Source organism: Pecten maximus, chromosome 18 (genome assembly GCF_902652985.1).
Source record: "Pecten maximus chromosome 18, xPecMax1.1, whole genome shotgun sequence".
Classification (NCBI taxonomy): domain Eukaryota; kingdom Metazoa; phylum Mollusca; class Bivalvia; order Pectinida; family Pectinidae; genus Pecten; species Pecten maximus.
Window position 1 is genome coordinate 14,932,196 of NC_047032.1, and position 19,643 is coordinate 14,951,838.

Here is a 19,643-nt window from a genome sequence, read left to right on the forward strand (position 1 = left end):
GATGGCTGCCTGTCGGCCATGTTGTTTTCCTATTGGTCCCAAGATGCAATATGTAGAACTACAGACCAAGGGGAACTTACAAAAATGTTCGAGAAAGATCCCTTTAGTACTTTCTGAAAAATAGCGATAACAAACTTCAATTGTCAAAATCCAAGATGGCTGCCTGTCGGCCATGTTGTTTTCCGATAGGTCTCAAAATGCAATATGCATAACTAGGCACATAGGGGAACCTACATATAAAATATGAGAAAGATCCCTTCAGCACTTTTTTAGAAATAGCGATAATAAATTTCAATTGTCAAAATCTAAGATGGCTGCCTGTCGGCCATGTTGTTTTACGATTAGTCTCAAAATGCAATATGCATAACTAGGCACCGAGGGGAACCTAAATATGAAAATTTTAGAAAGATCCCTTCAGTACTTTCTCAGAAATAGCGATAACAAACTTCAATTGTCAAAATCCAAGATGGCTGCCTGTCGGCCATGTTGTTTTCCGATAGGTCTCAAAATGTAATATAAATAACTAGGCACCAAGGGGAACCAATATATGAAATTTGAGAAAGATCCCTTCAGTACTTTCTGAGAAATAGCGATAACAAACTTCAATTGTCAAAATCCAAGATGGCTGTCTGTCGGCCATGTTGTTTTCCTATAGGTCTCAAAATGTAATATGCATAACAAGGCACCAAGGGGAACCTATATATGAAATTTGAGAAAGATCCCTTCAGTACATTCTGAGAAATAGCGATAACAAACTTCAATTGTCAAAATCCAAGATGGCTGCCTGTCGGCCATGTTGTTTTCCGATTGGTCTCAAAATGCAATATGCATAACTAGGCACCAAGGGAAACATACATATGAAATTTGAGAAAGATCCCTTCAGTACTTTCTCAGAAATAGCGATAACAAACTTCAATTGTCAAAATCCAAGATAGCTGCCTGTCGGCCATGTTGTTTTCCGATAGGTCTCAAAATGCAATATGCATAACTAGGCACCAAGGGAAACATACATATAAAATTTGAGAAAGATCCCTTCAGTATTTTCTCAGAAATAGCGATAACAAACTTCAATTGTCAAAATCCAAGATGGCTGCCTGTCGGCCATGTTGTTTTCCGATTGGTCTCAAAATACAATATGCATAACTAGGCACCAAGGGGAACCTACATATGAAATTTGAGAAAGATCCCTTCAGTACTTTCTCAGAAATAGCGATAACAAACTTCTATGATCAAAATCCAAGATGGCTGCCTGTCGGCCATGTTGTTTTCCGATTGGTCTCAAAATGCAATATGCATAACTAGGCACCAAGGGGAGCCTACATATGAAATTTGAGAAAGATCCCTTCAGTACTTTCTCAGAAATAGCGATAACAAACTTCAACTGTCAAAATCCAAGATGGCTGCCTGTCAGCCATGTTGTTTTCCGATTGGTCTCAAAATGCAATATGCATAACTAGGCACCAAGGGGAACCTACATATGAAATTTGATAAAGATCCCTTCAGTACTTTCTGAGGATTAGCGATAACAAGAATTGTTTACGGACGGACGGACGGACCACGGACCACGGACCACGGACGCAGGGCGATTTGAATAGCCCACCATCTGATGATGGTGGGCTAATTATATTTTTTTTTGTCTTTTATAGCATGTTGTTCTATTTCTCCTATTATTTGCCAATTTTCTTATAAAATAATCACCTGTGCAACATGCTTTAAATATATTTGTCCAGCATAATAATATTTACATTAATTAAAACATTTACTGACAGAGTATTTTGAAAACATCTTCTTTTATAATGTTCTATCATAATTAAATTACATTACCCAGGCTATAGCGTATCCTTGACTGTGATACTTGTCCAAAAAGGAACGAGTTAAAGCTTCTAGAAGTGAAGGACGTTTTGTACGATGACACAATTCATGTGTTTGAACCACCCCCCCCCCCCCCTCCCCCTTTCACCTAAATATCACATAAAAAAATTATCATATGTGTGATAACATTTTACCATAAAGGCTGTTTTAGAAATAATTGTCCCTTTTGCCTTACATGATTTGAAAATGTTATAAAATCCGGGTGTAATAGTGCATCCCTCCTGTATGTTGATATTTATTCAGATCAATTTTGATCTCCTCGACCTCCTTTCTTTATTTCCATACTTTCAGTCCCTATATCATCACTGGCGAGTTATAGAACAATAACACAGCTGTATGACTATGTGTAATTTATTCATCATTCGGAAAGTAAGGAGTATGTTTTATCTAAATATATCGTGACATTGTTCTGAAATCGCAATATTGTTTTATGTCTACTCTCCGCTAGGCTTCGCTTCGAAAATAGGCTTCCTAGCGGAGAGAAACGGCACTAAGGCAGGTAATCCAATCTATTTTAAGGTCTCACACAACTAATTATTTCACTCTATGTTATTACTAATGACTCCATCCCCTCAATCGCTCATTGGAATTTCAAATGTTGTGAAACTTATCTCAAATTAAAGTTTGAAGATTTTCCAACCAGAAAAATGATGTCATAGGATAGGTTCAATAGCATATAAGAGCACACCAGTACTTTGAAGACAGTAACCTTGAATATTTACAGTAGACTGGGAAATCCCCGTCTTTTTACACCTGGAATCCTGCGTCTTTCTATTCTACAAGGAGTGTATATTTTTAATTTTTAAAATCTCAACACCCTAATCTTTTATTCTCGTACATGTATATAGAAACTACACATTTCATGTATTATATATACTCAGGAAATAGCTACAAACTTAAGAAACACATTTTCTTCGGGGACTTGGTTCAGCTGAAACACCAGCTGATTGGCTGAATTTTAGTGTGAGACCTTATGTAAAGCTCCGAGGAATCCGGGTGGTTACCTTCCGGAAGGCCTCGTACCTTTATAATCACATTGCCTATGCTTTTACCTTAAGCTATAGGTTATTACTCAGAGCAATACAGAAATTAACAATTCTTGTCACTGCTGTTCTGTCCGACATTACATGTACTTTCGTCAGACAGATAAGATAGCTCACGTCACTCGGCACTCGGAACACCTCGGTCGATTCTCTACGGTCATCCTAACCATCGGCCGAGGTGTTCCGAGTGAACTCACGTTACATCACACTACTCGATTTCACAGCAACCTTGTTGAACAATCCTCGGAGTTTCGGCCGTCTGTAATCTTGATTGTTTTTTTTTTTTTATATCATCGTCCTTATCGAATACATGTCTGTGTTACTGTTTCTATAACGGGAACAGCTAGACTGATTGATATATATTATTATCGACTCCTTCACAAATGGTTAAAAAGACACGCCATTAAAGCTAGCTTGTTTTATAACAGGTAGCGCCTTAGCTGTAATTGATTGCTGAAAATGTTCCAAAGTTGAATGAACATTTCCTGGTTCAAATTCTTCACTGTGATGGGATAATTTTACCTAATCGGTTCCAGTCGGTACTTTCCGTAAACTATCTCGGTCCAATCGGGAACCGTCGGCACTTTCCGTAAACGAGAAAATATTTTCTCGTTTACGGAAAGTCTCGACGGTTCCCGATTGTATCTCGGCCGTCTCATTAAGGTCCGGCACTGGCCGAGATGTTACCACATTCGGCTAACCTCGGCTGATCCCGGTAATTCTGCCGAGATGACTTATTGTCGACATGATGCAAAGGAAACGATCAATGCAATAGTTTTCATTGATAAAAACACATTTAACCCTATAAAATCTACATAATGAGGTCAGATCCTCAATCAGAATAATCCTGACAGTTGTCTGCCAAATATATGTCACACGACCTCTTATTTTTAAAGTATTACTGTGATTACAATGACGTTGGTCGAGGTAATCTATCAATATCATTACATTTCAAACATTCTTCTCCGCTTTTCTGTACTTAGTCATGAAATGATATATAACCAAGGGTTTTATTAGATTAGACAGTTAACATGGAGCCTTGCTGGACACTGATATGGACTAAGTACATGCGTATAATTGAATTAACTGTTAACATATCCTTTTTCTTTCGAGATTTAGATTATTTATTTTTTTGTTTCAATATTTAAACATTTGACAACCTGGTTGAAAACTTCAAGTTTACCAAGAGTTTAAAGATATTAACCGAGCTGTTTTTTTGAGAAAGAGGAATAATTTCAAATACTTAAACTCAAAATGGTCGCTGGTATCCGTCTGGAATATCCAATCTAGCTAAGAATACTGAATACACAACTACTTTTATAGGAGGTTCATATGAAATATTGAATTAAAGTTTCAGGGATACACCTCCAGTCGTTCTTAATGGATACTGGTAACAAACTTCAAATTCAGAGACTCCTATTGAAAATCAGAGTAAATCAAAATGGGGATTGGATAATGTTTGTTTGTTTTTTTTGTTTAACGTCCTATTAACAGCCAGGGTCATTTAAGGACGTGCCAGGTTTTGAAGGTGGAGGAAAACTTGTGTCCAATTCCTTTTGAAATGTTTTCAAATAAAATATGTTTAAACTAAGCCGGAGTACCCGGAGAAAAACCACCGGCCTACGGTCAATACCTGGCAACTGCCGTGCACGTGGGTTTCGAACTCACAACCCAGTGGTGGAGGGTTAGTGTTAAAGTGTCGGTACACCTTAACCATTACGGCCACCGCGGCCCCTTGGGGATTGGATAATTAGATTAGTATTGAATGATAATAACTGACAGAAGTCGAAACTCACATTGACGGTCATCTTTAATGCACGGAATGACCTTAATTAAATGTCACGATGATAAGACTATAGATAATCAAAATGGTCCATGGACATAAAAAAATAATAGACCCATCGGCCTTAACGGTCACCTGAGTTTTTATATATTTTGGCAGATTTGATTCATGTGACCTTAAATTGGAGGTCAGTGCCTCAGCATGCTAAAGGCCTTACTTCATATATCTGGGCATCTTGCTTAATGAGAAGAAGTCGTATACAGATTTAAACATAATTGACCCTTGTGACCTAAACCTAAAAAATGGAAAATTTTATCATATGAAAAAAAGTATCTCCAATAATAATTTATTTACGGGGACCTATAGAGTATACGTCCCTGTTACCACCACGTGTCATGTGTACTGCTACAGTACAGTTATGTTGATAGATCGAATAGCCTTCCATCTTTATCGGTCATATGTCGCTGACATGTTGACATCTATCACGGCTTCCTTTAAATAGCTACGGCCACACATACATAAAATTCTCTTGAAGTTATGATTAATACGACACGCTGATTTACTTTAGGAAATAAACACGAAAATAATCAAGCACATGGCGTCATTTCTTGCATCCCATCGCTCGATTAATTCAAGTGTCCAATAATTATGTACCGTAAACATTTTGATTTTTTTCGTGTTTGTTATGACGTAATCACTTTGGCATTCATAAGAATATCATTGGTGCATGAATATCAACAAAATGTATTTATATTTCGTTCTCACGATATTTATGCCAAAAAACAAACTGTTTCACCAGTGTTTGGAACATTTTCTTTTCCTTTCTTCATCTTTTTTTGTTCTCGTTTCTTTTTGTTTATTATTAATTGTTAGTGACTGTATGCCCATCTGGAGTCATCGTCGGCTCTTCTCTTTGTTTCTCCCATTTGATTGATTAATCGATCGGAGCTGGTCAAGACAGATCACATGGGTACCGACGATGACCTCGAACTTGAACGCCGGGAATCTAAAAATAGTATCTTTGCGGAAGTAAGTTAAGGAAAGTTTCAGATAGCAAAAGAAGTAAAACGTTAAATCGAAAACGCATATCTTTAATCTGTATGGTCGGCGTTGGAGAGGTTCCTTTCTGTTTTATCGAACTTAAAATCTGTAAGGATAGTCAGCACAAGATGGCGTCGTGGAGGGTTCCGAAGGACATTTATACATCTTCCGGAGTATTTCTATATCGCCTTTGCTCATCTCTGTTGCCTTTCCGATTGTGTTCAAATATTTCTGTCGATTTTCTTTCGGAATTGGTTCAAGAGTTATAGATTTGCCTTTACCAAATGCCTACAAAAAGACAAAAGTAAACACCGAGGGGTTTCGAACATCGATCTCAAGATAGGTATCCAAATTATTTCAAAGTAAAGTAGATAGTTATCAAAATTACCTCAAAGTAAATTGCTGATAAAATAGAAATCAAATCATAAATGATATAAATTAAGTATATTGGTATAAAAAGTGTGTGTGTGTGTGTGTGTGTGTGTGTCTCCCTTGAAGTAGTAGGCGACTTCCTCACTGAACAACACACGAAAGACTCGATGCATGCAATCCAGAGTAAGTAGGGACCTCGACAGCACCGACCGGTCCGTTTCCGAGCTTCCCAATAAACACAAACCGCTAAGGGTAGGGAGCGTCGAACCACATACCTCGGATATTTATCTGATGTAACGGGGAAGGCGCTGTATACCAGCTGAGCTATTTGGGCCCCGGGAGAGATAAATGAAATAATAACTTAATTTTTCTCACCCTATTGCTGTAATGCATTATACTCTCGTAGTCATACGGAACACCTCTAGAGTCGATGGTCAAGTCGCTGAATCGGTTGAAATTGTGTGTATTTTCACTTCGAACGTTTTTAAAATTCACTCTCACATACTTATCTCTGTCCGGTCTAGATTGCTCGTGGTACAATCCTAATGTATGTAGGAGCTCGTGCGTGGCCACTCGAAACTGTAATTAAAAATAGGGATAATCTTAATATCGGGGAGTTGTATTACGATTGCGATATATCGGCCGATTACGTAAAGGCTCGGACTGTTCCGCCTATCGGGCGACACGGAAAAATAGGTATAGTTCTTTTTTTTGTGTGTGATATCTTTAAAAGGAAAGAAAATCAATTTTAAAAACATATATGTTGTGTTTTTGGTTGGCGGTATTTTGTTTTTGTTTAGATTTTTAGCTCATCTGGTCCGAAAGACCAAGGTGAGCTTTTGTCATACCGTGGCAATTATTATGGGGTAGGGATTGAAAATTGTACAATTGAAAATTGATATAGACGGCCTCCTCTCTGAAACTAAGCAATGGATATCGCTCATAGTTGTCTGGTAGCATCGTTATGGGATAGGGATTTAAAATTGTACTAATGATGGGGCTGACGCCCTGGGGGCCTAAGGGGCGGGGTCAAAAGGGACCCATATGGCAATATTGATATTGATGACTTCTTCTCTGCAACTAAGCAATGTATGATTTTGATATTTCAGCAACAACCCCAGGAGGCTGTGATTCAAATTTGTACAAATAATGGGGCTGACACCCCCTGGGGACGGGGGCGTTCCCCTCCCCTGAAGACTTATTTCGTTTGTTTTATCTTTGAAACCATTCATATCCTCACTCCATAATCATATATAGCCTTGCTGTAGACATCAAGATATGAACACAATCCAGATGTAAAAATAGGCCCAGGGGACTAATAGTTTCTTTAAATACAATCAAGCTAAATCTTGACTTTGTTTCTGGGTTTATATCTCTGAAAGAGTTGAGATCACGACAACATAATCATACATCTACAAATAAAGATATTAGCAAATGGAGCATAAACATCATTTTGACGATTGCTCAAATAAACCAGGTGAGCGATACAGACCCTCTGGGCCTCTTGTTAATTTCATTAGTTATAACCAGATTATACATTGTATGCACGGGATTACATCAGACAAACTAACTACAAATCGGACCGTCTGACTTCCTATTAATTAATTTCAAAATTATTTGGTATTGCTAAAGCAATACATGTCCCCCTACCGGCCCCCGCTAAAAACATTGACCTTCACTTGGATCCAAAATTTCCGGAACTCGTACTTGTCCGAGATAGTATGGTAATTATAATTAAAAACTAGTATCGATATTGTACTGACTGACTTACTGTTCTACAACCGGCCTTAAGTTTCAGGTCCTGAGATCTCTCCCTTCCTCGAGACCTTGACGATACCCCGACGAATGAACCACAGCTGAAAAATAAAGATATGAAATATACATACCAATTATCTGAAACAGAGACACTTGACGAATCGGACGTCCAGACGGACACATACTTGTCGGATTAGAAAGGATGTCGGAATGTATTGAAACACAAAAAAAAAAAAAAATACTCGGGGGTCAATCTTGTCTTTCCACTTTTACAAATAATTGAATAATTTAGTCTAAGACAATACATATCTCTTTTGAATAATATGCATGTTTCTTATTGCAGCAAGAGATTTGTTGACATTTCTTATTTCTTCTCTAGCTTAGCCTTTGAATAATCCAGCAATGCGAACGTAAACCTACAACCATGGCAAGTTTATAAAAAAAACATACTTTTCTTATAAGCCTTATCAATCTTTTTGAGGCCACTCCCACCGGTTGGTAAGCCCCTCCCACCAGTTTGTAAGCCATATCCACCCGATTAAGCCATTCACACATGTTTAGAAGCCACAATTGCCCATTTATAAGTCCCACAATTAAAATCCATCAATTAGCCACACGAACATGTTCATAAGCCATACCTAAACGTTGCAAGTCATACCTATTCCTTTTGTAAGCCACAACCATCATATAAGCCACGCCCATTCGTTTATAAGTCACACCCACCCGTTTATTAGGAATAACCAACCGTTATAAGTCACACCCATCATATTATAAGTCACATCTACTCGTTTATAAGTCACACCTACTCGTTTATAAGCCACACTCATCCGTTTATAAGCCACACCCATCATATAAGCCACGCCCATTCGTTTATAAGTCACACCCACTCGTTTTAAGCCACATCAACTCGTTTTTTAGCCATACCCATCCCTTCATAAGTCACACCTTCTCGTTTATAAGCCACACACATCCGCTTATAAGCCACACCCATCATATAAGCCACGCCCATTCGTTTATAAGTCACACCCACTCGTTTTAAGCCACATCAACTCGTTTTAAGCAATACCTATCACTTTTATACGCCACATTTATCCATTTATAAGCCACACCCATAATATTATAAGTCACACCTACCCCTTTATAAGTCATACCTACTCGTTTATAAGCCACACTCATCATCGTATAAGTCACACCTACCCGTTTATAAGCCATATCCATATGTTTATAAGTCACTTATAACCTAGCAATGCAAACATAAACCTAAAAGTAATGCAGGCCCCCGGTTTAGTTTAAACTTTATTTTATTATCATGAATTGAAATTGTACATACATGTATACAACATGAATGATTCAGAAACAAGTACTTGGTACTTATGTAAATCCGTCTCCTTGTGTTTATAGATAGCTAATGAAACAGTGCTGATAATTTCATATGTACAAAAAGGGGGCCCAGCGAGTCTCTAAATATACAGAATACATGTAGTTTATCGTGCCTTGTGAGTTTGGTAGCACCTGTCACGATTCTAGCTGCTTCGTGTTATATATCTGCCATATAACACATGGGAATAACACCAATCTATTGTGGTAGAAATGCATTTCTTAAATAGAATAAGTTTATCTCGAGCATGAACAGAAATTGGAAACATACTTGCAACCATTCAAAAACGTCAGTTTCATTTGTCAAGCAGAGTGCTAATGACTGAGTCTTGGCTACCGTTTTGTCCTTTGTCAAGCACAGTACTAATGATTGAGTCTTGGCTTCTGTTTTGTCCTTTGTCAAGTGGAGTACTAATGACTGAGTCTTGGCTACCGTTTTGTCCTTTGTCAGGCAGAGTGCTAATGACTGAGTCTTGGCTACCGTTTTGTCCTTTGTCAGGCAGAGTGCTAATGACTGAGTCTTGGCTACCGTTTTGTCCTTTGTCAGGCAGAGTACTAATGACTGAGTCTTGACTGCCGTTTTGTCCTTTGTCAAGCAGAGTGCTAATGACTGAGTCTTGGCTACCGTTTTGTCCTTTGTCAAGCACAGTACTAATGATTGAGTCTTGGCTTCTGTTTTGTCCTTTGTCAAGTGGAGTACTAATGACTGAGTCTTGGCTACCGTTTTGTCCTTTGTCAGGCAGAGTGCTAATGACTGAGTCTTGGCTACCGTTTTGTCCTTTGTCAGGCAGAGTGCTAATGACTGAGTCTTGGCTACCGTTTTGTCCTTTGTCAGGCAGAGTACTAATGACTGAGTCTTGACTGCCGTTTTGTCCTTTGTCAGGCAGAGTGCTAATGACTGAGTCTTGACTGCCGTTTTGTCCTTTGTCAGGCAGAGTGCTAATGACTGAGTCTTGGCTACCGTTTTGTCCTTTGTCAAGCAGAGTACTAATAACTGAGTCTTGACTGCCGTTTTGTCCTTTGTCAAGCAGAGTGCTAATAACTGAGTCTTGACTGCCGTTTTGCCCTTTGTCAAGCAGAGTGCTAATGACTGAGTCTTGGATTCTGTTTTGTCCTTTGTCAAGCAGAGTGCTAATGACTGAGTCTTGGCTACCGTTTTGTCCTTTGTCAAGCATAGTACTAATGACTGAGTATGTTGTCCCATACAATATCGCCATACTCTAGCAAAGGGTCTGATAAAAGTAAAATCTATTGCTTGAAGACACTTTCTGTCAATACAAGTAGGCTTTACTGATAATGTATTATATATGGTCAGTTCAGCTTCCGTTAGCTGAGATAGTGATACCGTGGTGTTTATGGCACGTGACTTCTGTTAATGAAATGTTGTTCATAAATAAAGAGGGGTGAATCGGTTTTTCAAGTTTCTTGCTTACATTCATTGATACAGCTTTGTTAGGGTTAAAATGTACAAGCCATGTTGTCATAATGCAGGCTTATAAATGAAACATAATATTCTTCTGTGCCCCCTCCCACCTATTTACAAGCAATACCTAACTGTTTAGAAGCAACGCTCATCCGTTTATTAAATCACTCCTATCCGTTTACAAGCCACATCCATCCGTTTGTAAGTCATACCCATCCGTTCATTTATAAGCAAAAATTTCCCTTTTGAAGTCCCTCAAACCTGATTAAATGCCACGCCAACCATCAAAAAGTCAGGCCCACCCCGTTAAGATGCAACACCCACCCGTTTAGAAGCCACACCCACCAGTTTAGAAACCACGCCCACTCGTTTAGAAACCACACACACCCGTTTAGAAACCACACCCACCCGTTTAAAAACCACGCCCGCTCGTTTAGAAGCCACTCCCACCCGTTAAGAAGCCACGCCCACTCGTTTAGAAGCCACACACACGTTTAGAAACCACACCCACCCGTTTAAAAACCACGCCCACTCGTTTAGAAGCCACACACACGTTTAGAAACCACACCCACCCGTTTAAAAACCACGCCCGCTCGTTTAAAAGCCACACCCACTCGTTTAGAAGCCACACACACCCGTTTAGAAACCACACCCATCCGTTTAAAAACCACGCCCGCTCGTTTAGAAGCCACACCCACCCGTTAAGAAACCAGGCCCACTCGTTTAGGAGCCACACCCACCCGTTTCCGTTAACGATCCGCACGTGACGTATCCCTCTGTTAACCTCTTTATTGCCTATCGTCCGGAAACATACACAGGTTGCTTCTGAAATACGGTTCATAGCTTGCTGGATGTGTCTCCTGTGTGAGCTTGCTACATACATAAAGATAAAAAGAGAACAATGAGTTTTCCTGTGAAATGTTTTAAAGTACAACGAACCTGGCTTGTTCGGAACATATGATCCATGTCATTTAGAGAATATTTAATTTTGAAATTTGTCGTCGCTGATATTGAAAGGAATGTATGTAAAGTAAAATAAGTAAATGTCCATACGTAGTACTCATTATCACTCTATTTACATATATATATATATCTTTCTTTGAAAGTTAAGAAATATACGCAAGTAGGGTACATATGTACATCTGCCTCTCCCAGAGTGCATTGCGGCCAGGCCAGTACAATCTAGGAAAAATTAGGTAGGCAAGCGACAACTAGGTTTTTACATACCGTTTTTTTTTCTCTATTCAGAATGACGTCATTGAAATGACGTACTAGTAGATTAGAAATCAATATCGTTAATTCGGGGTTATGTATTATATCAACAATAAAATAAATCGTGATATGAATTAAAGAAGTTTACGACAACTGGTTTCAGCACAGGTAGACAAATCGAATCAAATTTCATTAGTGCCAAGAGACAAAGATGGCACCTGGAACTACACGAAGGCGACTCGCGCCACGTGACCTCGGACGTGATTAGGTAGCTTCCATTTTCTACGGTTCATAAACTATACCAGCCGTGTCTTCTTCAGTCCATTAAGAAGTAAATAGTTTTCTGGCAAACAAACTGTTTGATAAACTTACCACAACCGAGGAGTTTGACTACACATGTACTTACTAAATCCAGAACCAGCGATCCGGATTGGCATAACTCCATTAGGCCATAGACGATTGGTTTCTCGTCTTGCGGCTCGCTTTGAACGCGAGGGTGGTTGAACAGGAAGCGTGGCTACACCGATGGCATTCATTAGAGTATGTAAGGCTTGATTATGACTACGAATTTGCGACATCATTTCCATGGTTTCCTGAATCAAACCTACTGTGCTGGAAAGAAAAGTAACTCCATTAGGTCATAGACGATTGTTTTATCATCTTGCTGCTCGCTTTGAACGTGAGGGTGGTGGATTGGGAAGTGTATATGTACTGATGACATTCATTACGCTTCGTTAACCTTTATCATGATTACTGATATGCAATAGATTTCAACTGCTTCCTCGGGCAACCGAAAAGTGCTGGAAAAATGGAATCATTATTGCTTTCCCCCCGACTTTCTGACAGTCATGTTGCTACATTTACATGTAGATTTCGTATAATTCCTTAATTTCAATTATCCATTCGTTGAGGCCCAAAAACTATGAAAGCTCACTGATTAGTTTAGGAAAAATTAACTATTTGAACAACATCATATCTTTGATCAAACTTTTCGCATCGATGTTTGAAGTAGTATTGTTTAACTCGTATCATCGTGTCATTTTAGGACGACCTCTTCGTGTCCGAGACGCATGCGTGAGGTGAATGCGTATGTATTTTGGGAGGCTGCGGTATGTTTATTTTCGTCTCCTTGTGATAGCGCGGAACTTATGCGATGCCGACTTCACATCGGTGATGACATTTTCCCTTCGTGTTTAGTGGTTCTGTATGGCAGATAGCCAATGAAAAGTATCGATGATGTTCTCTGATTTCATGTATTGCTGTGCTCCTGCAGGCAGGGCGTAAGAATTTACAAGCTGACCTCATTGCATGATTGTAGGAGGCGACTAAATTTGAGATGGTATGTTTTCTCTACTTTCTAACCCATTATCTTCTTCCTAATGCTTGCCTTGACACTGACTCACTAGGTTCTGGTCCTAGCCGAAACACTGTGCCAGAGTCCCTAACAATGGGAGTTGAATCATGACATACCGCAGCCTCTCAAAACACACACATAATGTTACACACCAAACGCATGCATCTCACACACAGGGAAAGCCGTCCTTCAATGAACATAGCTGTTGGTAAGACGTTAAACATTGCTAAACTAAACAAAAGCGTTGCTGTGTAATCCTGCTTCAATCATTTTTCCTGTGTCGGTTAGAAAATTTGTCTATTTCTGTACTATCGTGATTAATTGTTTCTAATTGTTTGCATGCTGTAAAGCCTTTGATGACAACTTACATGTTTCTTTGTAGGTCCGTAAACTGGTCAGTTGTCATCATGATGTCTCCTTCTATTTTGATGGCATCTTGATCCCGTAAATAGTAAGGTTCCGTCGGCGCAGAAGACATCTCAAGATCTAAAGGAAGCCAAGAGTTCTGTAATGTGTTTGCACTGCACATGGATACTCAAGCAGACTGACAAAGCTATCATGTCATTAATCGGAAAACCACTCGGGTTTTCCCGTCATATCTTCGGCTATTTCCGAATATCCGACTAACACACGACCAGAGAACTGCTTAGAAATGGCGTTAACAAGAATGACTTAAGGTCGGTGAGTGCGGAACAGAGATGACGGGCGAATTAGACAGTCCGCCATCTGTAAAAGGGCTAAAAAATTACAACTAAAACGTATAATGTTATTAGAGATTAAATTCATTGATGACAATTTCTAAGCTGAGTAAAGTGGTTAGCTTTTCAAGCTAATTCTTTGCGAATCCATGTGGACTTGGTTTTGCTCAATATCTCCCAGAATGCAATGCGGCCCAGGGAATATTGGCTTTTGTTTTCTTACGAAGATTGATCCCTCGAGTAAGTTATCAGATTAGGGAACAAAGACATTGCGAAATAAATCTATCCAATCATAAAATTTTTGATAATGTGTTGTCTTTTAAATTTGTTCAAAAAAACAAATTTGATAGTGAGAATAGCGGACGGTATCCAAGACTCGGTCATTAGTACTCTGCTTGACAAAGGACAAAACAGAAGCCAAGACTCAGTCATTAGCACTCTGCTTGACAAAGGACAAAACGGCAGTCAAGACTCAGTCATTAGTACTATGCTTGACAAAGGACAAAACAGAAGCCAAGACTCAGTCATTAGTACTCCACTTGACAAAGGACAAAACGGTAGCCAAGACTCAGTCATTAGCACTCTGCTTGACAAAGGACAAAACGGCAGTCAAGACTCAGTCATTAGCACTCTGCTTGACAAAGGACAAAACGGCAGTCAAGACTCAGTCATTAGTACTCTGCCTGACAAAGGACAAAACGGTAGCCAAGACTCAGTCATTAGCACTCTGCTTGACAAAGGACAAAACAGAAGTCAAGACTCAGTCATTAGCACTCTGCCTGACAAAGGACAAAACAGAAGCCAAGACTCAGTCATTAGCACTCTGCTTGACAAAGGACAAAACGGCAGTCAAGACTCAGTCATTAGTACTATGCTTGACAAAGGACAAAACAGAAGCCAAGACTCAGTCATTAGTACTCCACTTGACAAAGGACAAAACGGTAGCCAAGACTCAGTCATTAGCACTCTGCTTGACAAAGGACAAAACGGCAGTCAAGACTCAGTCATTAGCACTCTGCTTGACAAAGGACAAAACGGCAGTCAAGACTCAGTCATTAGTACTCTGCCTGACAAAGGACGAAACGGCAGTCAAGACTCAGTCATTAGTACTATGCTTGACAAAGGACAAAACGGCAGTCAAGACTCAGTCATTAGCACTCTGCTTGACAAAGGACAAAACGGTAGTCAAGACTCGGTCATTAGTACTGTGCTTGACAAAGGACAAAACAGAAGCCAAGACTCAGTCATTAGCACTCTGCTTGACAAAGGACAAAACGGCAGTCAAGACTCAGTCATTAGTACTATGCTTGACAAAGGACAAAACGGTAGCCAAGACTCGGTCATTAGCACTCTGCTTGACAAAGGACAAAACAGAAGCCAAGACTCAGTCATTAGCACTCTGCTTGACAAAGGACAAAACGGTAGTCAAGACTCAGTCATTAGTACTGTGCTTGACAAAGGACAAAACAGAAGCCAAGACTCAGTCATTAGCACTCTGCTTGACAAAGGACAAAACGGCAGTCAAGACTCAGTCATTAGTACTATGCTTGACAAAGGACAAAACGGTAGCCAAGACTCAGTCATTAGCACTCTGCTTGACAAAGGACAAAACGGCAGTCAAGACTCAGTCATTAGCACTCTGCTTGACAAATGAAACTGACTTTTTTGAATGGTTGCAAGTATGTTTCCAATTTCTGTTCATGCTCGAGATAAACTTATTCTATTTAAGAAATGCATTTCTTAAATAGAATAGATTTATCTTGAGCATGTCTTTGTTTAGAATTCGTCTTCTTTGTGGTTTGGTTTTATTTGTTTAACGTCCTATGAACAGCTTTGTATTTCATGTTCTCTGGTATATTTTTTACAAACGTCAATATCTCTTTAATAAATTAACATTTAGCGCATTTGTCTGTAAAGACTTTTCCAATATTAGAATAGTGCTTCGACATTTTCGTTATGTGTACATTACCTTCAGCGTCCTCTATAATCTGATCTATTGGCATGGTATATTCCCGTGAAATTGTCAATTCGGAGTTACCTGGTCTCTGAAAATAAATCAAACCTTGTCAAATTAAAATCAGATCTCGGCTGGTGCGTCAGTAGGTTTCGCAGTGAAGAAAATTGGGACGTAATTTATTTGCTATATACTGTAAATGATTTTATTTTCGTGAGTTCCAATGACATCCTGTCTTTGTCATATACTGTAAATTATTTAATTTTTGCGTGCTTATCTGAAATGATCGCATACCGCAAATTATTTCATTTCCGCCCCACTATTTGAGTTTGTCGCATTTTGCAAATCATTTTATTTTCGAGTGCTTACCTGGCTGAATTTATCGTATACTGCAGATTATATATTTTCATAGGAAATAAATATTCTCGCAAATTTACCAGGACACTTCTTCTTAAATTTAGTTCTTTCGAAAAAAAGATATGATAGCAATATTGACTTCTATCTGTACGCTTCTTCTGGCCAAAGAATAAGAAATCCTTTATATGCCCGTACAATAGATATGCTGATCTCGTTATCAATACATTAATTATTTAAATTCGTTCAACCATATATTATACAGTATAAGTCACAAAATATAGAAGTTCGAGTTAATATCTACACTATCAAAATAATCCACTTCTCAGTTTTACTTTAAAATAACATTTGAACATTTTCTAAAAATTACTTTTAATTAATAATTCTTTGACGTGTCAGTTAATAATTTTTCACGATTTTTGTTATGCGGTGTATATCGTTGAGAAGACGCTTACACTTCTTGAACATTTGGTCTTATTCTCCTTGTACTTTTTCAACTTGGTGTCACTTCTGGTCAATTTCATGTGGAAATTTTCAGGTCAAAATGTCCGGACAAGAGTAGAATCGTCAGTTCATGTCAAGAAATTGACATGAATTTGACCTGAAATTGACCTGAAATTGACTTGAATTTTTTTTATGTGAAATTACATGAATTTGACCTGAAATTGACTTGAATATTTTTTTTATGTGAAATTGACCTCATTTTCATGTCATTTTCGGTTTAATTTCAGATCAAATTCTTGAATATGAATTTGGCATTAATTTCTTCCATGTGAATTTCAGATGGAATTCAGGTCTATTTCACTTCAATATTTTTTCATGTTTAATCACGCTGGGCATTTAAACCGAGTTCTATGCTCTATGTACCTGATAGATATATTCGTTACAATTTAATGAAATACATTTGTATATCTATCAATTGTTGTCTTGTAGCATAGTTGTACGAGATCCGTGAATGGAAATGAAAACTTATTAGATAGTATATAAAGTCAATCAACTTCGCTAGCCACGGGGGTTCCATACGATACTCTCCGGTTTTTGACCAGCGAAGTTAAAAGTCCATTTGACACACAGTTGGCGTAACCAGAATGTATCGTGGTACACTACAGTATATTTGGTCACGCGATACCTTAGATATAAACAGTGGAAATTACTCTACAGAACAGTTAGGCGTCAATACCCTAATGGGTTGAAATGGGTTGAGTAGCGACACAGTTAAGATCATGATACGTGCTTTACATTTTTAAAAGCAAACATTGAAAATTATTAAATGAATTGAATAATAGATCTTTTGCACATTCCCATCCATCCAGAATTGACATTTCTTTCGACGTATTTTTTAATTTATTCATTCGCCTCTTGGTATGAAGCCTTTATGACCTTGGCATTACTGAAGAGTCCTAGCTAGAATCATAGAACAGCTGTGGGATATACATCTGAAAAATCTAGCCCACACTCCTACTTATCTCTAGTTATATAGTAGAAGTTTCTATAAATACATGTACTCTTGGTGTCTTTGAAACAAACCCTCGTTTATGCTCTGTTTCACTGGGGTAAGAATGTCTTAATTATCTTATATACATATATGTGTGTACTACAAAAGAAACAGACTTTACTTATAGATATTTAACACGTGTATATATGATATATCACCGACATATATATGGATATATTAATAGATTGGTCCAATTACAGTTCAGTAACTGCCCTACATAAGTACCCATCGATCATTCTATGTATATATTAGATTTGTGGTCATATTCATTAAACCATGATACTTTTATTAATACTAACTTTTTTTTTATCAACTACCATTTTGTATTAAGCGAGTTTTGAAAGTTGGGCTAAACAAAGTGTTCATGTTTGAGCAAGAGAATGGTTTTATGAATACTGGTCCTGGCAGACACCGTCAATTGGGGAAAGTGTATCCGAAAATGAATGAATGAATAAAAAAAAACCTTAAGCACAAAATCTTACACAGGTGGTATACATCCTAAATAGATAGCATAAATAAATAACCGATAGATGAATGAATGAATGAATGAATGAATGAAAGAACGAGTGATTGAATGAATGAATGGTTAAGAAATGAATGAACGAAGAAATGAATGAATGAAGAAATGAACGAATGAAGGAATGAAGAAATGAACGAATGAAGAAATGAATGAAATAATTAAGAAATAGAAAGAAGGAAAGAACGAATGAATGAAGAATAAACAACAGACGAAAAGTAATGAAGCATTGGCATTCTAATACCCTGAAACCGCAAAACTTAAAGGACATTTGGTGGGGAAATTGACGGTAAAACTAGGTTAAAAATCGGTGGATTCTCAGTGGGAAACGACAATGTCAATGGTCAGTGACATGGCAGTTCCTAGACAAAACGCCTTGTATATAATTACCTAAGTCTAACTTACGACAAAGCATAGGGCGAACGGTAACTCGGGCCAATGTACGTGACTTCTCCAATGCAGAACATTGTTCGCAATTTATTGCAACCATAAGTTATGACGTGATTGGCGAAAATAAACCAATGGAATCGTATGTCACAAACCACAGGAAAGCACGCGTTCATAATAAATAAATAAATATGACATGAACGAGTTCGTGGATTGAAATATCACTTACCGTTTTGAGAAGGTCAATTAGACGTGATCGAACGCGCGGAAAAAGTAAAAGGCGGCGTAGCGTCGACTGTGCATTGGATGTCCGTGTCGACTGAACCAGAGCAATGCTCGCCGGTATATGGAACCACACGACCAAGAACAAACATGTAGTTTTCATACATGTAAGACTTTTCACTGTGTTTGATAAATATTGAAGTCGAAATAAATTCATCTCTCTATCAAAAATACTAAGGACTTAATGGAGGGTCGATTTTGAATTCGGCCTAGAGGTTTAGAACAAAAAATGAAAATCATGCAATCTTTCCATCATCTTTTCACGGCCTGCTACTCTCCAGGACTGACACACCTGTCGAATTTACATTTTATATACCTTTGCGGAAGCCCATCTGTTCCTCCCGTTTTTTCTTACCGAGTAGTAATAAAATGTTTCGTTTTACATACATGTACTGTAGTGTAATAGGTAGCTTGATAGCATGTATTCTGGGTCAATTAATCATTGGAAATTTTAGCCAAATTTACACCTGTGAATCTAAAGGAATGTCAAAGTCATTCACGTAACATATAATAGGGTTTTCATTAAGGCAATATATCATTTGGATCTTTTAGATGAACACTCTTTTGACGACTGTGACCGTGAGAGATGTCAAAGCCACCATTTAAACCACAGGGGCCTGGCACGATGATATACATATATATATATGGACTATCATTTGGAAAATCGTGCCAAGCCCCTGTGATTTAAACAACTTAATACGCAGCATGCTACTGGTCTAGTGCA

At 38.3% G+C, this 19,643-nt stretch overlaps 2 protein-coding genes across 2 annotated transcripts; one reads left to right on the forward strand and one right to left on the reverse strand.

Moving 5' to 3' along the window:
* Nucleotides 1-5,546: 5,546 nt before the first annotated feature.
* On the reverse strand, nt 5,547-12,482 carry LOC117316828 (low choriolytic enzyme-like). Its single transcript, XM_033871609.1, has 5 exons — nt 12,285-12,482; nt 11,407-11,539; nt 7,883-7,967; nt 6,487-6,690; nt 5,547-6,027 (listed from the first exon to the last, which is right to left on the reverse strand). Exons 1-5 carry the CDS (start codon nt 12,463-12,465, stop codon nt 5,839-5,841), a joined length of 792 nt encoding a protein of 263 aa, XP_033727500.1. The 5' UTR covers nt 12,466-12,482; the 3' UTR covers nt 5,547-5,838.
* Nucleotides 12,483-14,417: 1,935 nt separating this feature from the next.
* Nucleotides 14,418-15,584, forward strand: LOC117316251 (S-antigen protein-like). The gene has a single exon (XM_033870789.1). It carries the CDS (start codon nt 14,418-14,420, stop codon nt 15,582-15,584), a length of 1,167 nt encoding a protein of 388 aa, XP_033726680.1.
* The last annotated feature ends 4,059 nt before the right edge of the window (nt 15,585-19,643 follow it).